The sequence below is a fragment of the Rhinolophus sinicus genome, linkage group LG12 (assembly GCF_036562045.2).
Source record: "Rhinolophus sinicus isolate RSC01 linkage group LG12, ASM3656204v1, whole genome shotgun sequence".
Lineage (NCBI taxonomy): Eukaryota > Metazoa > Chordata > Mammalia > Chiroptera > Rhinolophidae > Rhinolophus > Rhinolophus sinicus.
In genome coordinates, this window is record NC_133761.1 from 36825652 (window position 1) to 36852550 (window position 26899).

At 40.3% G+C, this 26899-nt stretch overlaps 1 protein-coding gene across 11 annotated transcripts in view; it reads right to left on the bottom strand.

The window, feature by feature from the left end:
• The window catches only part of ESRP1 (epithelial splicing regulatory protein 1), a 63483-nt gene extending 45243 nt beyond the window's left edge, over positions 1-18240 (bottom strand). For 4 of the 11 annotated variants that reach the window (XM_074316407.1, XM_074316411.1, XM_074316409.1 and 1 more), the window contains exons 1-6: positions 17953-18237; positions 17211-17407; positions 16174-16239; positions 15508-15636; positions 14143-14256; positions 11247-11361 (exon numbers count right to left, since the gene is read on the bottom strand). In XM_074316407.1, coding sequence (XP_074172508.1) covers positions 11247-11361; positions 14143-14256; positions 15508-15636; positions 16174-16239; positions 17211-17360 — 574 coding nt within the window. In that variant the 5' untranslated portion in view covers positions 17361-17407; positions 17953-18237. Of the gene's footprint in view, positions 1-11246; positions 11362-14142; positions 14257-15507; positions 15637-16173; positions 17181-17210; positions 17408-17952 lie in introns of those variants that run through there. The other 7 variants (XR_012490666.1, XR_012490667.1, XM_019713384.2 and 4 more) reach the window with 5 other exon arrangements.
• Positions 18241-26899: the final 8659 nt, after the last annotated feature.

Sequence of the window (26899 nt, forward strand, 5' to 3'; positions counted from 1 at the left end):
TCAAGACCATAAGGCATTAAATGACTTTTTTAAGTTTAATGTTGGAAAGACAGCTCAGATTACTCATGATACTATTTTTGTGATGCCATTTTTACTCAGAACTTCCCACCTAGGTGTTTAGAGCCCCACCATATAGCCATCTTTGATGGCAGCAAATGCTTATCTTTCGAGAGTAAATTTGTGAGAAACAGTTCAAGCACTCAGAGCCACCACTGGTCAATGTAGCTCTTGATCAAGTGAGTATATTGTTTGGGCAAACCAGGAAACATGGCTTTCAAGAAATGCATGGCTCAAATTGGGTTTCAGGGTGAAACCCAGAAGAGATTTCTATAAAGCTTTATGAAATTTGCAGTCTCTCTAAAATAAGAATGTATCTTTTTCAAAATAATAACCTTAGGAAGCTAATGGTCATCGAAGTGTTTGATTTCTTTATGTTTCAATGCTTGTCACTTTGTATTATATATAAATTTGCATTAATTTTGTAATGTAGTATAATGTATATAACAGATAATACTATGGGACTCTATGTTTTCTTGAGTTTAAAATGAAAACATTGACCAACAGGCACATGAAAAGATGTTCAACGTCACTAATTATCAGGGAAATGAAAATCAATACCACAATGAAATACTACCTCACACCTGTCAGACTGGCTATTATCAAAAAGACAACAAATTAACAAATGCTGGAGGATATGGAGAGAAGGGAATATAAACTGGTCCAGGGCCGGCCCAGGTGCTCAGGCGGTTGGAGCTCCGTGCTCCTAACGCTGAAGGCTGCCAGTTCAATTCCCACATGGGCCAGTGGGCTCTCAACCACAAGGTTGCTGGTTCTACTCCTAGACTCCTGCAAGGATGGGGGGCTGTGCCCCCCACAACTAAGATTGAACACAGCACCTTGAGCTGAACTGCCGCTAAGCTCCTGGATGGCTCAGTTGGTTGGAGCACGGGCTCTCAACAACAAGGTTACCGGTTTGACTCCTGAAAAGAATGGTGGGCTGCGCCCCCTGCAACTAACAACGGGAACTGGACCTGGAGCTGAGCTGCACCCTCCACAACTACGATTGAAAGGACAACAACTTGACTTGGAAAAAAGTCCTGGAAGTACAACACTGTTCCCCAATAAAATCCTGTTCACCTTCCCAGGAACAATTAAAAAAAAACCCACACACACACAAAAAACCAAAACTGGTCCAGCCACTATGTAAAACACTATGGAGATTCCTCAAAAAATTAGGAGTAGAACTATCATATAACCCAGCTATTCCACTTCTGGGTATTTATTCGAAGAATACAAAGACACTAAATTGAAAAGACACACATGCAACCCTATGTTCACTGCAGCAATACTGGTAATAGCCAAGATATGGAAGCAACCTAGGTGTCCACCAACAGATAAAGACGTGGTACATATATACAATGGAATACTACACAGCCATAACAATGGAAGTCTTGCCATTTGCAACAATATGGAGAGAACTTGAGGGTATCATGCTAAGTCAAATAAGTCTGACGAAGACAGACAATTACCATATGATTTCACTCATGTGTGGAATCTAAGAAAAAAAAAGAACAAAACACAGACTCATGCAGAGAACAGACCAGAGGGGAAGGAGTTGTATAATGATGGATAGTACCTACAGTGTAAACCTACAGTGTAAACACTCCACAGTATATACAAATATTGAATTATAATGTTGTAAGCTGAAATATAGGCTTGCATACCAATTTAAAAAAATAAAATGAAGACAGCCATCTGGGTGGTGGTTATTAGAATGTTTGCCTTATTTTATGATTTCCTGACTGGTATGTTATAATAAAGATAAAAAATGGAGACAGATATTAAGAAAAAGTTCATTTTTATCTCAAACAAAAAGGAGATACAATGTTAAAACAGTTCAGAGCTCCCACCCACCAAGAATTATAGCCAACCATCTGAAGAGTTAATTCAATGAGTAATAACCTTTTCCATTCTCAATTCAAAATCCCTTTCCATTTCATCCCCTAGCCTCCTCCTTCCTTCCTCCAGTAGAGACCTTGTATCACTTTCCCAAAATGCTAGGCAAATTCATTTTTGTGTTGTCCCCCACCAGCTACATTCCTCTGCAGTTAAATATACCACATATAGAAATGCAGCCACGTTTCTCGGCAAACTACTTAACCCCACAAAATTTCAGCTTATCTGTAAAGCCTAAACTGTGATCATCTTTACTTTCCTGGATTTTTTGGTAAAGATTATATCAGATAAAACAAGTCCTGGGTACAAAGCAGGCATTTAATAAGTGATGTCCTTCCCCTTCTTCCTAGAATCTTCAGGTAACCAAATTTCATAACCTATGATAATCCCACTTTGAGGGTCACATTTATGACTAAAAAATCTGAATTCACCCGATTTTACCGTTTCCCCAAAAATAAGACCTAGCTGGACCATCAGCTCTAATACGTCTTTTGTAGCAACAATTTGTAAGACTGGGTCTTATAGTAAAATAAGACTGGGTCTTATATTAATTTTTGCTCCAAAAGACACATTAGAGCTGATGGTCCAGCTAGGTCTTATTTTGGGGGAAACATGGTATATACTATAGGATAACCATCAGGCTAAAATGGTAGATAATTTTTGCATTTTACACACCCACAATCACACCCTTTCCATCATCTAGTGATGAAATAAATATGCTGCCGACTGAGGGATTTGAAAATCCATCCCTGGAGATATTCAAGCAACAGAGCAATGACCACTTACTGCGGTCATTAAAATGGTCACCTGTGGATGGCTGTACTATCAAGTATTTATTAATTTAGTGCCACTTTCAAAGAATATGAGAGGATAGAAAATCAGAGCCAAAGGATAAAGATGCTTTGGGGAAACTGCTCTAAAATTTCTGTTGAGAAGCTGGGGGTGGAAGGCTACTTTAAGGATCCTTACAGAACTAAGATTAGCTATGACTAGCTATATTTTATCGTGCAAACCCTGACACCAAATAATCATCTGGAATTCTGCAATTCTATGTAGTTAACACTTTCAGCCTTGTTAGGAGTAAAGAGAAAAGTATCCAAGAAATGGAAACCAATTCCACTGTATAGGTTTCTCAACCTTGGTAGTATTGACATGTAGGGCAGATAATTCTTTGTTGGGATGGACGGTTTCCTGTGTTCTATTGGAATTTTAGTAGCATGATGGCTTCTAAAGTTACGACAAAAAATGTCTGCAGATATAGCCAAATTTCCCCAGGTGCTTTGGAAAAAACACCCTAGGTTGAGAACCACTGGTGTAAGCTAACAGTTCCCAATAGCTCCGATTTCACTCCTTATCATCTATCGAACTGTCAGAAAAAGGTCTATATGTAAAGACACCATTACTAGACAGATTTTAAAGAAAACTGGCCAAACACCCTCTATTTCCATTTTCACAATAGCCCGGCCAATAGTAAAACGAAACAGATGAAGAAATTAGAATTTACAGAAGTGCGGTAACTCACCCAGTCTCCCAGCTGGTAAGTAATGGAGCTGGAATTATAATACAGCTCTGATTTGACTATGTGCATACAATTCCCTGCACCAAGAAGCTTTTGCTAGTTTGTTTTGAGCAATACTCTGTGAGAAGCTTTCTATATGTGCACGTAAGAGTCAAGTGATAGAGATCGGTCAAAAGTAAAATTGTAAAGTATACTGTCTGTAGACATAGATTTGTAGGGGGAAATTATTTTGCTGAATTCTACTTTTTAATTAAGAATATATTCTAGATATTTGGCTAACGTGGTTCTGCATAACACGTCCCAACATGTTTCTCTTCAAGTTATTACACACCAAGAGGATCAGCAGTTCTAAGCTCCTAACAACTTTTAAAAGTCACCCAACCTCCTGCATGCCCAAACCACCCCCGTGTGTACACACACACACGCACACACACACACAGATACAAGCAGGCCCTTTTTGGAAGGTTTATGCAATTCATAATCCTTACCAGAATTTAATAGAACAAATGAAAGGGAGTGAGAAAAAAAATTTTTAGTACAAATTCTTTCCCTTATCAATTTATAATTATGTATTGAATGACTTGCTGCACGTCTGATCTTGAGGGAAGAAAAGATGAATCTGTGCCTCCTGATTTATGGCTCGTCATGCAACTTACTCATCCTGCCCTTGAGGCAGTCACAACAGCACCAACAGGCTTAGCCAGATTTATAAACGAGAAATGCCATGAGGAAATGAGGAAGGGTAAAGCCAAATATGGTGGGAACAAAACTAACATTTCAGGCTACAATTGAGCAAAGTGCTACATTTATACAGAGTTTTGAGAAGTTCAGAGATTTTGCCTATATTTAAATAAGAGGAGTATTTTCTTTAGTGCCACCTTTAGTGAAACAGATTTCAGGAATTAACCTACTTTTATTAGCTGAAGGTAGTAGAATTCAGGGAGAAATTTTACAAAGTTCATTTTTGAGCTATCCGCTCAAAAAAAATTACCTTTTCCCACTGCCTGAAAATGCACACATTTGGTTTCAGAACATGCAATTTTCACTTGTAAATAATATCTTTAAAAAAAAAAAAAAAGTTTTTAGTTTATATCTAAAAGAATCACACACATAAAATCACAAATACACTGTGGGACGATTATGTTTAAACTATATAATTTAAATAAATGTAACTGCATCCCAATTTAAAATTCTAATTCAAAACCATTTTCCCTGCCATAGACCCCTCAAAAGTTTGTTTCTTCTCCTTATACTGTTTACTCTTTTATTTATAGTATAACACAAGTGCCTATATTGCCAGACATATTACAATAAAATATCTATGCTAATGAACGAAGGAATAGCAAACATAAAATATGGCAAGAGAAAAGTTGAATTAGTGCTCCAACTAAGAAATGAATTTCCCACAAATACGTGCAGGAAGGAAGGAAGGGAAAGAAGTAACAAATTACCCTTAAATGAGTTGCATAATTTAAAAAATAGGTTCTATAAATAATCAGCTATATTTTAAAGTGAGCTTTAAGCTAAGCAAATCAAGAATGGCTGTGTAAAAGAACATAACTACTAGGAGCCAAAACAACAATAATGTTTTCATACCAGTAATAAATGCTGGGAAAATAATCTAAAACCATAGTTTTAACACTACTCTTCAGAAGCTTACTTTTTCCAGGGGGAAAAAAATGAGATCCACACTAACAAATATTTCTTTAGGAGGTATTATTGTAACGAAGTACCACATGAAAGACTGTCTAACAAAACTGACAAGTCCATTATACCCTAGAAGAAATAAGACGGAAGTAGGGGCTAATGCAACAAAAAAGATGAAAATTTTACTTAGAAAAACACATTTATATGGGATAAATTAGGGAAGGGGAGACTCCATGCTAATAAAACAAGTCTTCTAAAGCCTTCTAAAACAAACAACCAAAATTATCCTGGAATTACCAACTAACATTTTAAAAGTTAATTATTTTATAATAAAATAAACCCCACAAAATTAACATTATCTGAGTGCTAGTCAAGAATATTCTACATTTCTAGTCAATTATTACAGACCACAAACCAGCGTATTTGCTGATTTGGCTCACATTATGTCGATGTGTCAAAGATAATTTCTTCCCCTTTGTAGCTATCAAGGTCAATTAGTAACCCAGCTTAACTATACACTTGGTAATATTTAAAATCCCTTTCATACACAGAAAGGCACCAAGGAGGATTCAGTACTTCCTTCCACTTTTTAAGCAGGGCAATGAGGTTTTGTGATTGCCAAAAGCCCAGTTCAATTAATCAGAACAAACAAGCAACATGAACCACACTCATACACAATATTTTGCAAAGAGAATTGAAATTATCCCTCAAATTTACTTGTACTAATATGTAGCTAGTACTTTAAAAGGTCTATATATATCCAGTCTCACACAAAGTTAAAAAAGATTTTAACTGTAAAATAGTTTACATAAGGTCTTAAATCAGTAAGGAAGTCCTTGGCTGCTGTTTTTCTTCATCTGAGACATCCAACAACCTAATGAGGTTTGAAGGATCACAGTCAAGTTTGGAGACTGTGCAGCAGGCCAGGCACTAGCTAAGTGGCTGCATACACTGTCTCATTAATCCTTATAATTGTCATGCCAATTTTAAGATGGGGAAACAGGCTGAGAGGTGCAGTAAATTTGCCTCCAATAGTCTGACTCGGTGCTCGTGTTGTTAACAATTCTGCTGTGTATGAACATCTTTAATACATGAAAAACAGAACAGAACAGGCCATTGTCACTTAGAAGCACATGCACACACATACATGCCCTTTACCTCTATCAAGAAGTGGTGAAACAAACATGAACACACACACACACACGGTGCCAAAAAAATGTACACACATTTTAAGGAAAAATCTATTAAAATTGTAATACTCAATATATACCAATAACAAATGATGATTACAAGTCACGTTTGACTTCTGCAATTATAAGAGGTGCTCAAAGTGGTTACCATCAGGGTCCAGACACTTATGATTACGGCGAACTACTACTTGGGCAACGTTGACCATCTCTTAAAATATGTATACATTTCTTTTGGCACCCTGGGTATATTATAGAGAAAAAGACACACACACCCCTCTCTGCTAACTCTTGGATGGGCAGACAAGAGTGATTTAGTGTTTTTTTAACCCTGATAATGGAAAGCTGTACTAGGTAAAATGGTATTTGCTAATAATGTCAAACAGCGCATATATATATTTAAAGGAAGGCGCAGCTCACAGGTGCCCATGCGGGGATCGAACTGGCAACCTTGGTGTTATCAGTACCAACTGAGCTAATCTGCCACCCCATCAAATAGTACATACAGGGGGCCGGCCCAGTGGCTCAGGCGGTTGGAGCTCCGTGCTCCTAACTCCGAAGGCTACCGGTTCAATTCCCACATGGGCCAGTGGGCTCTCAACCACAAGGTTGCCAGTTCAACTCCTGGACTCCTGCAAGGGATGGTGGGCTCCGCCCCCTGCAACTAAGATTGAACACGGCACCTTGAGCTGAGCTGCCTCCTGGAGGGCTCTGTTGGTTGGAGTGTGGGCTCTCGACCACAAGGTTGCCAGTGTGACTCCCACAAGGGATGGTGGGCTGCGCCCCCTGCAACTAACAACGGCAACTGGACCTGGACCTGGAGCTGAGCTGCGCCCTCCACAACTAAGGCTGAAAGCACAACAACTTGAAGCTGAATGGCACCCTCCACAATTAAGATTGAAAGGACAACTTGACTTGGGGAAAAAAAATCCTGGAAGTACACACTTTTCCCCAATACAGTCCTGTTCCCCTTCCCTCCCCCCGCCCTCAAAAAAAAAAAAAGTACATACAGATGCAATATCCTACAACTGGATAAAAATTTTATAAAATTAACTTCCCTTTCCAGCCGAGTACTTCATATGTGCTCAGGAAACAGAATATAAATTTATAAGGGAGATAATCTACTGAAATGGCCAACTCCATCCTCAAATGATCTTTGTACATTCTAGAATATTGCCCCCTAGTTAAATGAGCTGGAATTTTGCCTCAGACTCAGGATCAAATACTGGTGCTTCTAACTAACGTAAGACAAAATCTCTAAGCGTCAGTTTCCCCATCTATAAAAAGCTGAAGATACTGCCTCCACTGGGCTGTTGTGAGGTTATTGATAGGATATGTAATAAGCACTCAATTGATAGTTCTCTTCTTTCACCTGCTCTCTTTACAAGGCCATACTTGATTAAAAATAAGTTCTTAGTAAAGGCTTGGCAGAATGAAGTAAACAAAATAGTAGAGGTGTTGATTAAGGAGAATAAATCAGTTCATAAATAACAAAGCTAATTAAAAAAATAGTTAAAAAAACCAGGAGGAATACCATGCAACATGAAGGGGGTAAAATAGGGTTGCTCTTAAAAATGACTAACTCATTAATACAAATAGTCCTATAATCAAAATGTCCTTTTGGTAGGAGAGAGCTAGTGTTAATTTCCTCAAGGGACCTAAAATAATATTTTCCTCAAAACAACAACAAAAAAAATCACAGGAGCTCCAATCTCTATCCTTACACCCTCACCACCACACCTGATTAAGTAACAAGCTTACAAAATGCCTCCACAGTTCACCTGCTAAATGAGATCCTCTCTTCAGCTGGCACTACACAATTCAAAAAGCAGGTAACAAAACTGCTACTGGAATAACTCTGAGAGGCCCAACACTAACACCAGAAGTGGCTTTAGAACCAACACAAGGAGAAAAGAGGGAAGTAAGTAAGTGCTAAAATAAGAACCAGAACTGCATTCAAGAAATTCCTGAAACCCTTTGTTTTATCATAGCGGTCACTACTTTTTTGTTTATATAGCACATGATGGTTTACAAAACTTTCATTTGGGGATACCTGAGATAAAAGTGAGGCTTAGAGAAGGCAAGTGACTTTACCAGGAAAGCAAAACTGCATATTCTCAATTACCTATTCCTTTCCAAGGGTTGGCAAGAGCCTCTCTCTCCTTCCACTGCTGGTTTACCTGGTGGAACAGGTAATGTCTCTCCACCTACTTGGCAAAACCACCAAGGATGTGTAATGACCATCTTTCTATATGTTTCCAAATTCAGTGCCAATTCCATATTAGAAAGGAAAATGTTCAGTGGTCTGAAGAACAGGATAACTTTTCAGTTCAGACACTGGAGAAATCCTTTGCACAGATAATGACAAGTTGATAATCAAATTTGGTATAACTGCTTTTGACCTGAGAATTTGCTTTGGTGGTCTAGTTGGGGAAATAATGATTCCTCTGATTAGGAATCATAAAACAATTGATCACAGTAGCAAAGTAAAACAAAAACCACTGCTAGGAAAGCTTAATAACATTTCTTACCTGCTAAATGGGGAAAAAATACAGATAAAACATTAATAAAAACATTTAAGATTAAAATACACTTTTTGATTGGCAAGAAAACTATAAATCTAAGAATTTCAATGTAAACCAAAAGAAACTAATTTATAATTAAGCTGTTTTTTAAGAAATATGAAATTCCCTAGTTTTTCAATGAATGTATTATTTAATGGCCATGAGCCTTCCTAAAATTTCAGGTGTGATGTGCCTGAAATGGAGCCCAACTTAGTTTTATTCACAATTCATCTATTTACTGTAGTCACATATTTCTGATTTCATCTCCATGGCATTTGAAAAAGAACCACCAATAAATAGTTATAGAACTAGGATTAAAAGGAATGAAAAATTAATTGGCATAGTATCCTACCTAACAGTCAGACAATGGAACTCTTTACTTTAAAAAGTACTATACACTGGTGTGTAGACAATACAGATAGCACAAAATAAAAAGCCCAGATTACCATATTGAAAATCTTTAATAATAACCCTAAATCTTATATATATGAAACTCTTCAGAAACCAAGGAAAACAAAAATGCATAAACTTTTAACAAGTTTTCCCTGAACTGTCAACTCATTGAGAACACCAAACTACCTAAATATAAGAACCTTTTTCTGATAGCTGTGGAAATTTTTACTAGTATCTGACCTATAATCACTAGGGAAAGTTTTTCTTTGCTAAATGAGGAAACTGAAGAGTCAAGGATAAACAATTCTTAATATACTGCCTTTCCTACTCAAATTGTCTTTTTCTAAATTAAGGTAACTTATTAAGAGTTTCCCTCCACTATCTACCGATTTGTTTTAAAATTTTTGGTTCTTTATTTTGTACCAAGGCATCAAAAGGTTTAGCATATGTTATGGACTGAACTGTATCCCTCCCAAAAATTCGTATGCTGAAGTTCTAACTCCCATTGTGACTGCATCTGGAGTAGAGTATTTAGGAGGCAGTTAAGGTTAAATGAGGCCCATAAGAAAGGTGCCTTAAGTTAGGCCTGTGGCCTTATAAAGGAAAAGAAAGACATACCCCTCACCTCCTCCTCCTCCTTCCACCTACCATGTGAAAAAAGGTGAGGAGGTAGCTACTATCTACAAGCTAGGCAGAGCCCTCACCAAAAACTGACCATGCCAGCATCCTGATCTTGGAGTTTCCAGATTCCAGAACTGTGAGAAAATAAATTTCTGTTGTCATCTAGTTTATGGTATTTGTTATGGCAGCCAGAGCTAACTAACACAGCATTCAAACAACAAAACAAAGAGTAACAGAGTAAGAATTTGTTTCTGTTGTCCCAACCTTCTAATGCAATTCTTACAAGAATTCCCTCAAAATATGCTTACTCCATCCACCCTGGAGGTAAACCAACTAGTAGCTAACCAACTAACTAGTAGCTAAACCAACTAAAACAAAATTCCAGCGAACTGCTTTCAGTAAGGAAGGTAAATAAAATGGGTTTGACCTGCTTACCAATAGTTAGGAAAAATATGCAAACAGCCTTTTTAAATCAAGAAAAGAAAGTTTGAAATAAAACAAAAATCAGGCTTTAGCCCCTGAAAAAAAATGAGGAAGTTTAAGAATAAACATCTATAACCCACAAGTTTCTGAAAGCAACTTGAATCTGACTTTATGACAAATTTCATAGTGGCTTTGGGAGTGTCACCTAACCTTTCTATTACTCCATATTTCACCTGATATGTTAGCACATGACTGCTTATTAATCAGCACTTTAAAGTCTTACTGGATGAATGATGGGTCATTCAAGACTACACAATTTGTGATTATTAAATTTACTTTTAAATAGATAATGCATTAGATATACTACCTTGGCATTGAAAAAAACAGGTAAAATACCAACCTCATTTTATCATCTCAAAAGATGGTTTATTATAATCACCATGCTCTTACGCGTATTTGTCAATCCCAGGGAAGGGAAAGGAGTGCCAATTAACAGCTGTTTATACAGAGCATATATCCACTTTTAAAAACTCTTATCCATTCAAAAGAAGCCAAAATAAACCCTAAAACGGAGATAATCACGAACAAGTGGCCTTGGAATCAGCATCAAAGAAAGTAGTTTTCATATCCTTCAATTCATCAACAACCAAAAAAACCCAAAGCACTCCCATAATCTGCAACTGAATTCTATTCTAGATGTGTTCAGCTCACCAAAATCCATCTAACTGAATCACTATTCAAATTTAGCAAATTATAACTACTTTGAATGATGCCTATAATTGTACTATGAGTTCTTTGTAGAACAGCTGACAAATTTTGGACAGGCCAATTGAATCCATACACTGACAGTTAAAGATGTTTTAATGTTTCTTGAACTGCCATTTTTTTCTGGAGCTAGCTTTTGAAATGATTCTTGGGTAATCACTTAAAGGATACACTCTGTCATTGCTGCAACATCCAGTTTATCAATATCAGGTGAGCCAGGGCAACACTTCTTGAATTCTTTTCGCAGATCAAAAAAGGAATAGAAGCATTCAGGCAATAATACATTCTGAGGAAGGACAAGGTAGACACTGTTAACTGTTTGAATTTAATTCATAATGTTTCCCTAATAATTAGAAACCTAAAAATTGAATGTAAGTATATTTTACCACAATTTAAAAAAATGTTTTTAAACAATCAAATGTAAGAGTGATTTTATTTTCTGTTAAAATATTACATTCTATATACAAGGCTCATGGGAAAAAAATTCATCTTACTTTAAGGCAATGGATTACAATGTTTATACTCCATTATGCATTCCATTCAAAACACTTCTGAAACTTTAACACATTTGAGCTACTGCATTTTATATTTTGAGAAAACCACACTCTTTTTCTAGCCATAATCATTTTAGACCATCTGCATTCCAGGCAAAATTTTAGCCGCATTCTCACATAGATGCATACGTTTACAATGTATACCTAGACACAGGATTCAGTAGGTTTAAATATTGGGTTCTAATAACGCATACTTTCTGTACTAAATCAGATTAAGATAGTGAATTTCTGATGACCTGAAAAGGATTATTTTTGTGCCAAATTACATTACCACATTAGTTTTCCTGACCATTATTCTAGCTATACCTGAGAAATCAAATTAGACTTAAGAAAAAAAAAAGATATTACAAATCTCAATGGCAAAGGAGAAATGGTTACCTGCTGTTCTTAGCTACTAGCACCACTCTTATGGTTATCAAACAAAGCTCAACTATCTTGGCAAATATTACACTATTGTTTCATTTGTTTTCCCCTAGGGGGGGACCCTCATTGAATAACTTTCAAATATATTTTTTAAACTGAATTCAGATTTTTCTTAAAATTTGAAAATAGTTTATGTTCACTTATTGGGAATTTCTACCCATTTGTACACTAGAAAGTCAAGGAAATAAAGACTTTTTAATGTTTGTAACCTAAAACATTTATGCAATAATGTATCTAAATTTCCTCTATTGGATTCTGTTAGATGTGACCTGCTCATACTATACTTGAAACAGGTATCACTGCATCATAGTCAGTTTTCAAGTTACCAAAAGAATCATGAATCCTCACAATTACCTACAAAAATGCTCATTTAAAAACTATTTACAATGACAATAATTTGCATGTTTAACAATAAAAGATTGGTTTAAATAGCTATTTCCAATTAAAATACTGAGTATTTTATTTAATGCCTACAAAAGATATTGATGTTATATTAAATTATAAAGTAGGCTAAAAGGTTTGTGTAGTGTGAATGCTCCCTGAAAAAATAAGCCTTTTCTACAAAATCTGAAATATATCCAACTATGTTCATATTAGAGAAAAACACTTTAATATATTGTTTTCTGAGTACCAGGATTATTTTCTTTTATGTTTTACCATTTTCTCTAATTTTCCTTAATTAATAGAATGACTTTCATTATGATACTAAATTAATTGTTATCAAAATCCTAATAGAAGAGACTCAGGAAAATGTCTCAATTTTTCTCTGGAGGTTTTGCCATATCCAAAGCATCTCATCTAAACTAACAAAAACAACTGTTTTCCACAAGCCCAATGGGGAAAGGATGAAATTTTACTCCTCTTCATGAGTCTGAGAGGAAAAAAAAATCCTCATATACATCTATTTCGGGATCAAGGGTATAGCAATTGGTCCAGCATTTAATTAACAAAAAATACTCCCCCCTTTTAATAAACAATTACTTAGGTTGCTAGAAAGAGTGATTTTCTCAACCCTCAAGGATATAGAAACTTGAGTTTGACCTTCAAACTTTTAAAATTATCATTATACATTTAACTTATTCCCTTTTTCCTACCAGAGTAAAAAGAAAGATCTGCACTGGCTACTCACTTGTGACAACTGTCATTCTAAACCTTTCACTGCAAGATTTACATCATAGTTTCCCTAAATATATTTTTTTCAAGTTCAGTGCCTGCCTATTACAATAAAAAGTTACAGTTCAAACTAATTAAGTTCATCAGATGAACTATATTAGCAATGATTGGCTACACTGGGTGGGCTGTCTATGCTATTTTCTCACAGCCCCTCATTCTTTCCAGGGAGAGAAATCACGTTATATCTACCGTAAGACTGTATTTTTCTCACTCCATACTCTTTTCTAGATCAGAAGATAAGCAAAGATAAAAGATGGGGCTAACCCTATTGTTTTGATACAAGATTCAATCAGTTTTGGACAAAGTGCAATATACTAGAATCAACATTTCAGTAGTTATATGGTTAAGTCTTACCTTGGCAGTACAAAGCTTTTATATAAAATTAGAACTAAAATTAAAAGATTTCTTTGAACTTCTTTTTCTTTGCTCCTTCCTTTCTTGGATAAAGCATTTTCCACACAGATGGGAATGTTATGGTGTATTAAAATACAGTTCTCTCCTATTACTTGTAGTTATTTTAAGTGTGGAAAAGGGAGAATGTCAAGCATTTCAAAAACTTGACATACACAAAAACTTTTAAGTCACCCAAGGGTACCTATAAAATTACTGCAATCTCAAACATCTCTATGGAAGTATCATGAATTTTGCATTGTGGTAAAATATACATAATACAATATTTAACATTTTAACAATTTAAGTGCACAGTTCAGTGGCATTAAGTACATTCACTTTCTTGTACAAGGATCATCACCATCCCTTCGTGATCTTCTCAAACCGAAATTCTGTACCCATGAAACAATAACTCCCCATATGCATTTATTTAAAATCGGGAAACTTGGAAAAATCTTTTTTTTTTTTTTTAAAGCCTCCAGTTACCCCAAAGGTCCAATTGCCTTTTGAGAAGTGAGCATTCTTACCTTCTTGGAAGCCTCAGGATGCAGGATTTGCCTGACATGAAGCTGCCCATCAGTACAGAGACAGAAAGAGGTTCCTACCCCAATATTTAGTTCATTGCTCACTGACTGGTTAAACTGAAAAGAAAAAGACACAAGAATGTAATTGATGCAGGATTTACAAACTCTGCAAAGTGGCCCCAGTTGGTGGTGACAATCAGAGAAAAAAAATGCACTACCTACAGTGAAGAGGGACACCGGCATTGGGGGCAACATTAGAAAAATTTGGTTCCCACAGACTGTCTAGCTTCCTTTAGACAGAGCTTTCCAATCAACCAGCAGTTATGCACAGAATTCAGTAAATGTATTCTTTTTTCCTTCCGTCCGTACCCCTTTCTATTTTTTTGCGAAAAATCCAAGACTTCAAAATCAGAGATCTTGTTTCATCAGCAGATTGCCTTCGGATTACATCATTCCCTGCTGTTACTTTTTTTTAATGGTTGAATGTTCTAGGCTTAAAATGCCAGTTGGGCAATGTGGGTAATGGGTATGGAAAGTCTGGTAATACGTTTCCTGAAACACACCTCAGAAATGATCACTTTCCACTATAATTCGCAACACATATGCCAGGGCAGGCAGGGGCCAGGAGGGCGCCGGACACTCACTGGTGCACAGGTGTTTAGCGCCCCGCCCTAACTCGATCCAGTATCCATCAGCACCCCGAAGCAGCCAGTTTTTAGGTCACCCGTTTCCACAAGTGGATTCCACCACTTTCACGGTGACCCAACAAGCAGCCCTGCATGTCACAGCCTGCAAACCTTCCCCCGCGTTAGGACCAAGGCCACTAAAATATAATGGAACCGGAATCGATCATTTGGGAGCTCAGAATCCTGAAACCAAACAGGGGCTGCCCCTAGAACTCGGCGCGGGCCGGCCGCTCTACACCACAGCGCCTCCTGCCCTAGGGCTGAGCCGCAGACGGAAACCCCCGAAGGGAACAGGCGCGCCTGGTGTCTGGGCCGGTGGATGCCGGCGGTAGGATTCAAACTCCGCTCATCAGGCGATTGGTAAAACCCAGCTGATTCTCTGACCCAGGGAATGACTCAGGAAGCAACTAGAAAACTAGCGAATTTTGGCCCAAGACCTTGGGGTTTGAGAGACAAAGAGAAACAGCGACCTCCTCCCAAAAGATCCGACCCCGGCCTGCAGGAGGGGTTTCCACCCAAGCGGCCCGGCGTCTCGCCACCCAGCACCGGGGACGCGCATGGACCACCAGCCGAGGGCGTGGGGCCTGGTAGGCCTGGGTCCGCTGGCGGGGGTGGGGGTGGGTTCGGGGGTGACGCTTGGGCCGCTCGGCTGAGGGTGGGCGGCGCGGCCCAGGGCTGTCACCTGTCGGAGAGCTTGGTCCAGCTGCGCCGCGGAGGACAGGCTTTCGGTGTCGATCTTAGTTTCTTCTTTACACTCCTCCGTCAGCTCCAGCTGATCCGGTCTAACTAGTACTTCGTGCAACTGTCCCACCTCCAGGGGAAAGAAGCAGGAGTCAGTGTCCCCCTTCCTCAATTTAAGAGCCTTCCCCCGCCCCCGCCCCCCCCCCCCCAGCCTACTCCTTCGCTCGCTTGCTGGGGCGGTCCGCGCCTCGGGAGGGGTCTGGCCGCAGAATCAAAGCTCACTGGTCGCCAGAGGCTCCGGAAGCCGAAAGGTCGGTGCGGCCCAGCCCCCGACCCCACCCCCACCAGGATCAGGTCGGAAAGGCTCAGGAAGCCCGCACAGGGGGCCCCGGGGATTCCACCCGGGTTCCGCAGGGCGCCCCCGACGGGCAGAGAACCGGACTTGGAGGCGACAGGCCTCTCCACCTGAGCCAGATTTTGGAGGGCTGAAATGGCTCCAAGGCGGAGGGCCAGCAAGTTTGGTTTTACTCTGGATTCTCTAGGCCCCAGGTCCCGCCTCACAAGTGGGAAAACAAGAGCACTTGTTGACTGACCTCCCCCCGCAAATTTCTATACAACAAACTTCTTGTCCCACCCCTATCATTTGGACAGAAACATGGAGAAATACCTTCTTGTTGGCCAGATCCACGACTTTCCATAACAGCAGGATAAGCTCCTTCTCATCCGAGCCCAGCTTGGCCCCAGTGGCCCCAGCAGTGATTCCAAAAAGCACCACCAAGTAATCCGGAGACGCCGTCATGGTGATGGGTGGGGAGGGGGGAAAAAGGGGTTCGGGAGGCGGTGAGGGAGGGTGTAAATGAGAACAAGAAAACCTGTCCTAAAGCCTCTCCTAAGAGAAAAAGAAAGAGCGCCCACCCCCCCTCCTCCACCTCCTCGCCGCCGCCTGTGCAAAAGGCGGTAACCAGCCTTCCCAAGCCCACACCTGGCCGGTGCTCCACACCCAGGGCAGGAAGAGGATTGGGAAGGAGGGCGCAGTAGACCTGCCCTTTTTGTATCCAATTGCCGGTGCGTCTATGCAAAAAGCCTTAAGCAGGGCTGTACCCCCGGGAGGCGCGCGCAATGGCTGAAAGCTTTTCTGTTTGGGGCTGTGGCTCTACCTGCCCGCCCCTTCTACCCCTCCCCCACGTGGTGCAGGTAAGAGACACCTGGCGGCGCCGGCCCATTGGCTCCTTCAAACCACTACGTGGCAGCGGTGGAGGAGGAGGCAGCCTAGAGAAACGGGAGGAGGGGGCGGGAGACAATGGCTGGATGAATGGAGAGGGGCGGGCGAGAGGGAGGAGGGGGAGACGCGCAGGCGGTTTCCACCCTGAGGGTAGACGAGGCCAGAAGGGAAAAGGGTGAAGGGTGAAAGGCGCTGGGGAAGGGGAGGAGTCGGGGTCACACCTTTTGGGAGGTATTCGAGAGGTGTGGGGGCTTGGAGAAAAGCCGGCTGTGGGGAACGAATGCGGAGGTTCAAAAGTGACAAGCGAAAAGGCCTGGCGAGGGGAGGCGAAAGGAGACCAGAGGTGAGGCCCTAAGTGCGGAACTGCCCAGGGCGCGGCGCCGGGAGAGGCTTACCGCGGCGGGAGGGACCGCCAACGGCAGCCGGGAGGTGGCAGGGGCAATTGCCTAGCACCGGAAAAGCCGCTCCCGAGCCCAACACACCTGTAAATGCAAACAGCAGGCCCTGCGGGCTGTTCCCCTCGAGCCGGAGCCCGGGCGCACGCTTCTCCAACCTCGAGGCACTGCCCACCTTCGGGAGTGAAACCCTCGCAAGCGGCAGAGCCAGGCTCCCGGGGCTGGACGTTCAGTCATAAGTCACGCTCAAAGCAGTTGGCTGGCGCAAAGCAGGAGGAGGTACCCTGGGAGGAAATTCAGGTGCTTGGAGCCCTCTCCCTTTTCTCTCAATTACTACCTTAATTGCTACGTCTTATTTGGTCCTGGCTGCCTGTTCGAGACTGGAATCTCCTCCAGGGCAGGGGCCCACTTCCTTTGATTTCCTCAGTTGCCACTGGCCCCACACTCTACTCATACATTTGCCTCTGAAATTGTGTCGATTTGGCCAATGTTCCGAAGCAGTCTCCCTACTCTAGCTCGGGTTAGGTCTGCCCAGAGGCTATGCAGCCCACCACTACCCCTTAGCCAAGTCGAACAGCCCTGTAGTGAGTCCTGTTGACATTTTAGAGAGCAAAGCGGTAGCGGTGGTTTCCTCGAGTTTCATATTTCAAACTGATCTAGTCTTGGGAACACAATTTCGTCTGAGGTATTGTTAATTCGGCTCCAGGTGTCCAGCCCTTTATATTCATGATGAGATATCACGCAACCGTACCCCTATCGCTACAGTAACCCACTCTGGGTATAAACCCGAGAACCTTTATATAAGGGGAAGCTAGCGATTAAGCTTTACCGACGGGGAGGAAGCCGGGCCGGAGTGGGGAAGAGGCTGAGGCTCTGGGTGGGGGGCAGTGTTTGGGGAGCATGAGGCTCGCGCCGCCGAGTTTCCTAGCTGCTGGGAGTGCGGGCGGCGAAGCTGCCTCCCGCTGCGCAGGTAGCAGCTAGCGTCTGGGGGGTGCGGACGGAGGCCGGGCTCTGCCCGGGGCAGGCAGCCCTGCAAGGGCCAGCGAGGGTGCTCGGTACCACCCTCGTTTGCAGTTAGGATTCCAGCGGCGCGTGCTTCTCCCTCCTGGACTGCAGGATGCGGGGTAGAAAAGGGGCCCCGTGGTCCACAGCTGGCTCGCTGCGGCGGCCTTGCCCCGCCTTGTCCCGGTATCTCCAAGCCACCCTCCGGGGCCCGCAGGCGTCACGGGGGCAGGGACTGGGCGCCGAGAGAGGCAGGGAGGGACCTGGAAAAACCACCCAGATTGCATTGCAGTGGGAGAGGCCTCCTGGAGGAGCCGGTTTCCCTGAGCCACCTCCCCTCAGGGCTTTCTCGGTGCGCGGTTCCCAGGTGCTCTGCCCAGCCTGGGCCGGAAGGTGTAGGTCCTGGTGCGTGGCTCCGGTGGGGTGCACCCGAACGCGTGCGGCGCCGTCCGGAGGTCCAACGCCGGGCAACCACTGTGTCTGAAAAAGTGGTTAGAAAGCTTAGGAAGTCCTGCTCCGCCCATCCTTTCAGGCCTTTGGTGTTCGGATTAATCATTTGTATAGCGCGTTTAGAGAACTGAGAACATGATTTTCAACGCGCTTGCCAAGGATTCCGCAGCGTTATTCATATTAGAATCGAATCTCAGGGCTGCCCCTTTTCACAGACTTGCCTTCCTGTTTAAGGAAGTCAGATCTTTGGTTTCTGATTGTTTTTCATTTAAATTTTAATTTGCCCAACTAGGTTACAAGGACAAGAATTTTGTTCCTTTCTCGAAGGTATTCCCAGGGCTTGGAATAGAGCTTGACATATACTACATACTCAACAAATATTCGTTGAGTGATTATAATGAGTAACACCCACCCATTGTTGCAGCTGTTTGTCTCCGGAGCTAGGTCATAGTTCATCACCTCGAAGGTGAGATTCTGAAAATGGGAGTTTACAGGTAATTTAAGTCTCAAATGTTTAAAAAGAGTAGGTGCTAATTCTTTGACAGACAAACCTACTTTTGTTAAAGAAATTCAGCTCTTGTTAAATGCAGGGATGCCAAGAAAAACTGTGCAGTACAAGCAGCTTAGTTCTGAATACAAAAATGTTTTATGTCCATCCCATCATCTATAAGTAATTCTAATATAGTAAGAATAATCAGTATGAGTTGGGTGTGAGGAATCTTGAAAAGAGAGGCTCATTCTACCCATGGTCTTTAATGGAGACCATCCTTAAAACTCCCAAAACAAATGAAATCTTTTTTTTTTTAAAGCAGCAGAGACCCAAACTGAGGGATAGGCTGCAAAATAACTGGCCTGTATTCTTAAAACCATGAAGGTCATGAAAGACAAAAACTGAAGAACCATTCCAGATTAAAGGAATTTACGAGACATGACAACTACACATAGCAACATGGATCCTGGATCAGAAAAACTTTTTTTTTTTTTTTAAAAGGACATTGGGACAATAGGAAAACATTGCATAAGGTCTGAAGGTCTGTAGATTAAATAATAGTATTGTATCAGTGTTAATTTCCTGATTTTTGTAATATGCCTGTGGTTCAGCAGGAGAATGTCCTTTGTTTTAGGAAGTACCAGTATTTAGGGATAAGGGGAATCATGTGTATAGCACTCAAGTGATTCTGACAAAATATACATACGTACACGCATACATATACACAGGATAAAGCAAATGTGGTAAAATGTTAATATTGGGGAATCTGAGTAAAGGAATTCTTTATATTATTTGTTGCAACTTTTAAAAGTTTTGGAAAAGTATCAGATAACTTTTTGCTGTCACCACCATTCTGTTGTTTAACAAGGCTCTGTCTCATGACTTGTTAATGCTAACCTAATCCTTCATACTGCAGAATGAATCCATTTTCTTTGTCTTTTCCTTAGTGAAAGGAGGAGAAAGAAAAGGTCACCATTTTCTGTATAACAATCCTTTCAGATACTTTAAGGTTGTCTTTAAATAACTTTCCTAGACTAAATTACTGCAAACTCTTTAAAACTTTCATCCTTAAACTTACTTTCCTACTCTTTAATTGTCTTCGTTACTCTCCTTGCACCCTTTTCCTCTTATCAGTTTTAGAGAGTAGCTCTTAAAATGGATGGAATTCAAATGCTGTGACGTGACCATTGACACAGTGATAACTATATGTCATGTTTACTACTTTCAGTTCCCCTTTTATAACTATGGTAGCAGCACTACAACTTGCTGACTCCAGTTTTGTTTGAGATCTCTGGATCTTTATTGGAGTTCTCAATTGCACATACCTCATTGTTCTCTTGTACCTGTAAGAAAAGAGCCTTCAAAAGTGAATCAAAGTATGAAAATATTCTCAAATTATATACTGGTGATGGTTGCACAAATGTGAAATATTAAAAACCACTGAATTGTACACTTTAAAAGTGTAGAGATTATGGTATGTAAATTATATCTCAGTTCCCCCACTCCTTCTTCTGCCTCTCCCCTCACTCCGGCTCAAGCCATTGTTTCTCAGTCTAGTGTAGGACACAGCTCCCTGGCACGTGCTGGTACTATGAGCCTTGCGCTCCCCACCCTGGCTGACGCAGTCGGTTGTTAGTGGTCTGTCAGCGGCTCACAGCAGCTCGCGGAGTTCCGGCTGCTCGCACTCACTGGCCCTTGTGGAAATCGAATAGGCGACTTCAGCGTTAGGAGCACCGCGCTCCAACTACCTGAGCCACAGGGCCGGCCCTATATCAGTTTTTTAAAAAGCAAATCACAGTAAAAGCCTGTTTTGTGAGGCTACCACAAACTATTGATATTTCTTATTTGTATTAGATGCAGTTGTAAACGAAATCACATTTTATACTCCCTAGACAAGTCCAATGTGAAGAGATTTGAAGTGAAGAGATAGGGAGAAATGATGATCAAGATAACTAAATACATTATAGTTTTATATGAATTACTCTGTGCATTACATATTTAAACAAATTGCTGGTCTGAACCTTTATTACAGAAATTATTATAGATGGTCTGTGTGGACAAAATATGGGTTTATTAATTGGCGCTGCCATTTGTTACCTCATGGCCTTGGATGTGTTCCTTAGCCTCACAAGGACTCAGTTTCTCACCTGTAAAAATGGGGATAATAATGTACACTTCATAAGTTTTAAAGGGAGAGAAAATGTGTAATGAAGTATCATCCTTAAGGAAAACAAACCTGAGAACCAGGAAGATTACTCCTACTCATGAGGAATCCCCACCTGGGGAGGGGTCTCTCCAGACAACAACCACAAAAGCCCTTAACGTGCTGACTTTAGCTTAGTTAGGTGAAAGACCCCATCAAGGCAGGCAGGCTGAAACATTTAAACAAGACTTTAATTACCATGTGTCATAGAGAAATACATCATGGATCTGGACAGATAAGCCTTCTCCTTGGGGACCACAGAACCGATCCATTTAATGGCATCTATGGAAGTGATGCCACCCAGGGGAATCCCTCCCTCCTTACTCCTGGCCTCATGCCCTTTGCTCAGGAGTACATCCTTGCCTCTCCCAAAATCCAGTCTGAGACGGAAGCACAGCAGCAAACCTTATCTTTTAAGTCAAGGTGGTTTGACAGGAGTGGGTATTTAAAGAAAGATTTTAAGAAGTTTTGTTTCTCTTATTTCCTAAGTTCCTCTGCTTCCCTGTAGTATGCCTACTCATCCACCCATTTGGCTGAAAAGGGGCCAATTTTGTTATTCTGGCGAAATGCAACCCAAAGACCAGGAAATGGTTACTCTGTTTTGTGTCTGAAGTATTTAAAGTGTTAAGTTGAGATAATGTACTTGGTGGAAACTACCATTTGGAGACAATGAAGATAATTTTTATGGTGGGCCTATATCATTTTCACTTGCATGTCAGTGCATTCTCACCTATAGATTTCTAGGTGACTGTAAATGTCTACACAAAGTGTTAGACCTGATAGATACATTCAGTCATTTATTTGACAAATACTTACTGGCATCTTGCTATACACCAGGAAAGAAGAGTATTAGGCACTGGAAACACAATAGTAAATAAACACAAACCTGTTCTTACCCTTATTGAGTGGGGGACACAATCACAAAAAACAAATATATCACTACAAATAGTGGTAAATGTTCTAAAGGTACACAGTGCTCTGGGATTGCGCTACAAGGGGACATAAAAGCAACTAGGGAGGCAGAGTTCAATAAGAAGCGGTATTTGAATTAAAATCCACAGTAGAGATGAAATAAAGAGGTAGGAGCAGGTAAGAAGGAAGGAAAGAGCCTCTCTGCAGCAGGCTGTGCAAAGGTCTATAGTGGGAGGACCATATGGCAATGGAAATAACTGGAAAGGGCCTGAAGATGAAGGTGTATGAGGAAGAAAAGGTGAGACCCCCAGAATCTCCGTGGACTTCCCCTCCGTTGCTCACCAAGTTCCTTGGAGTTTTCCCCAGTGACACAGTGCTTTGATCAATCCCCACCATTCCTCATGTGACCCCTTTGGCCCAGAACTACAGAATCTTGCCAGTGGTTGCAAGTGTCCTCCACTGTATGCACTAACTTTTCCCATGCACCCAAGTGGTTTCTGGGCATACTAGATTTCACAGATCTTTAAAATTAAACCAAAAAGGGGGGAACAACGACCACCATAGGAAGGATTTATATTTTTAATTTTGCTAAGAAGGATATTTCAAAACAAAACCAATGAACGTTTACTGTCCCTTTCATTTCTTAAGAGAAAGGCTATTTTAACACCAAAAAGAAAGATAGACTAATCTCAGAATATAGGACAATTTTTATAATAGTTATATAAATCAGCTTTAGGAAAAATTTGCCACAGTGTTCTTTTTAACTCATCCAACTTCACATTGGAAAAAATCACATACCCCTGTTTTGGAGCTACTATCCTGATCCTCGTCTGAAAATTACCAACAAATTTAATTAAAACTCACTTGTGTTTTTCAAATTAATATATATTTATTTAAATCAAAGTAATACAAGAATATCATTTTATAAGTCTAATCTACATGGTTTATAATGAAAAACTGCAGTCACCTGTCTCTCTTCCCCCTGAACTCTGATTCTTGCTTCCCAGAGGCAGCTACTATCCACTTCTACTTTCAGCTGTCTTTCTATTCTTGTAGTTACCTCATTTGTAAATAACATTTACTTATTAATATTAAAAACCTTCTTGTTTTTAGTCTAAAAGCCTACTTTAATCTTGTTGTTCCCTTCTCAAATTGAATTTGAGCTATGGAATAAAATATATATTATCTCAAATCTCAAATCCATCTCTGTTGCTTCCCAGATAGTCAATCCCTCAGTGATTACCACCATAGACTATATACGTAAGATGGTATCCTACTTCAAGTAGGCAACAACTAAAATTCTAGACTCTTTCAATTAATGGTCACTTTGTTTATGCCTGCTTTCATTACCATTGTTAAATGCTTCTCTTTATGGACACTTTAACAACCAGGAGAACTTGCTTATGCTTAGAACTAGGGAAAGGGGTTTGATGAGGGTATTCATCAATTATGTTGGCCTTGAGGGAAGAATAAACACTTAATGAAACACAGAAACTACTTCCAATAACAGGATATCCCTTTCTTGTCCAAATCTGTATCCTGGCTTTAGCTAATGGAGGAAATATCTAATTTTAATCAGAATCCATTTCTGCAAACAGTATTTTGAATCAGACTCCAAGATAGCACGAGGAAGGAAACACAAAAAACCATTAGCACCTACTCCCTCTGTGGAGTGGGTCCATGGAGTTGATAGGAGAGGGAGGAGAAAGGAGAGCTTTCTGTTTGCATACATAGATAACAACAATAAAATAGCTTTTATTTATTGAATTGACACTATATACCAACTATCATTTAAAGCCCTCAGAAGCATTATCTCATTTAATTCTCACAACAACCAAATAAGGTAAAAATAGTGTTATTTTACCCCACCCTCCATGTTACAACTGAGGAAACCAAAAGTAAAGAATAACTTGGTGAAAATGACCTGGGCAGCCTGACAGAGCAGAGATTTAATGCCTAAGGAGCCTGACTGCGGAGATTATGTTTAGCCCCTATAGTATACTGAACATGAGCCACACTTACACTTTAGAAATCTTATTAACAAACTGAAATAGGGCAGACTGTCACGAAATAAAACATCTATCTCCCTCTGAGAGCTTGGCTGCAAAACATACACATGACTAACAAAAAGCCACAAAAGCAAAGCTAGAGTAAGCTGATTTAATAGCTTAGTAATATCACACTTTCAATTTTATAAAATAACCTGCATTTTATACCTCAGCTTGTTTACAAGGTAACCATAAATTATGAAGTATCCTTGAGGTCCATCAAAGAAGTAACAGTCTACAATAGTTATAAACAGCATGGTAGTTAACATAAGCATTAAATATGTCATCAAAGCTTATTATTTTCAAATTTGGAAGAGACTTGTAAATTTTATTCCAATTCCCTCTTTTCACAAGAAACCAAAGACGTTAAGTGACTTGCCCAACCAAGGTGACACAACTAATTAGCAGCAGGACTATACTCAAAGCTCAGGTCTCCTGGCTCCCAACCCAATGCTCTTTTCCTGTTGTGTTCATGACATCCTCCTTATGAGAATATTATGGTCTTTCTAGATGAGACTTGGAGATGTCTGTGAAGCTGATTTTGGTTAAAATGACCTTTCTTAAGGATTTGGTAGGAAAAAGACATCTTGGTTGAGAGATCTTCATTACAACTTAGGGGATAGAAAGAAGACATGGGTGTCCCCCTCTGATGCTGACATACCGTGCTATCCTGGAGTCTGATTTTGGAGCTACTGCCTGACACATTGAAAATTAGAAGAGATGCGGTGGGAGGGCAGGAGGTGGGGTGAGTGAAATTCGGATGAGCTATTAAAAAAAAAACTCGAAATAAATTTTAATGGATGCATTCTTTTGATTTTAGAAAATACAGACACGTGGGACATGATCTCTGCTGTTAAGGAGCTTAAAATCCAACAAAAGAGGCAAACTTCAAAGAGCTTGGCTGACTGGTGTGGTGTGGATCCCTTGAGAACATGGCCCCAGCCCAGAGCAAGAATAAAAAGGGTGCTGTAGTAGATGGCCTGCACACGAATACTTTTCTGAACCCCTGAGTCACCAATCTGGCTAACCCATTTTCTATCTTCACTTGGTTACCTCCTCCAATTTGTACCTACTCTATCAGCTTTCCATCTTCCTTATTGGACACTCAGACTTCAACTACATTCTTCATCCTGAAGTGTCATCTTTACTGACAGTCAGCTAGCAAAATTCCTCTCGTGGTGTGGTCAGTGGTTCTATTCTTTGGTATAATGCCCTCAACTAATCTCCTTACCTCTCCTCCTCTCAAAACAATGGCAACAGCATCCACATGGGAGGGGTAGCGGAGTATATCTAGTGAGAGTCTGGATCAGGCATTCAGTGTTCTGCTTTATCTATCTCCAGCCTGTCTTTCCAGCCCCAAATTATCAGCTATATAAATGAAACTCACTATTTTGTTTTGTTTTTTCCTAGCTTCCTTACTCTTCTAGGCAGAACTGGTCACTTGCTCCTCTAGGCTCCCACAACTATCTATACTTCCTATCACATAGTATTTAAAGAATCTATCAGCCCAGATGGCTGCACTGGTGATTATACCAAATATTTAAAGGAGAATTGACATTAATTCTTCACAAATTCTTCCAAAAAATAGAGGAGGAAGGAACACTTTCCCAACTCATTCTATAAGGCTAGTATTATCCTGATTCCAAAACCAGACAAAAACATCACAGATCAACATCCCTTTTGAATACAGAAAAATAAAGCAAACTGAATCTAGCAACATTTTAATGATTATACTCTGTGATCAAGTGGAATTTATTCCGGGAATGCAAAATTGGCTCAACATGCATAAATCATTGTAATACATCATATTAATAGAATAAAGGACAAGAATCACATGATCATCTCAATGTGGGATAAGCATTTGATAGAATCCAAAACGCTTTTATGGTAAATCACTCAACAAACTAGGAATAGAAGGGAACTTCCTAAACTTAGTAAAGAGTATCTATGAAAAACCCACAGCTAATATACGTAATGGTGAAAGGCTGGATACATTCTCCCTAAGGTTAGGAACAAGACAAGGATGTCTGCTCTTGCCATTTCTATTCAACACTATGTTAGAACTTCTAGCCCAAGAAATTAGTTAAGAAAATAAAAGGTATCCACATAGGAAAGGAAGAAAGAAAACTATTTACAGATGACATGATATTATATGTAGAAAATCCTAAGGAATCTACTAAAAAAAATAGAACTAAAAGATCTGTCAACAAAGTTGCAGAATACATTGTATTTCTATGCACCAGCAATGAACAATCCAAAAATAAAATTACAAAACAATTCCATTTACAATCACATCACAGAATAAAATAATTACAAATTAATTTGATAAAAGAAGTACAAGATTAGTGCACTGAAAATGACAAAACTTTGTTGAAAGAAATTAAAGAAGACCTATATAAATGGTAAGACATCCCATGTTCATGCATTGGAAGACTTAATATTGTTAAGATGGCAATACTCCTCAAATTGGACTATGTATTCAATCTGTATCAAAATCCCAATGGCGTTTTTTTTTGCAGAAACTGACAGGCTGTGCCTACAATTTATATGGAAGGGCAATGACCCAGAATGGTTCAAACAACTTTGAAAAAGAAGAAAATAGTTTGAGTGCTCTCATATCCTGATTTCAAAACTTACTATGAAGCTATAGTAATCAAGACAATGTTGTGCT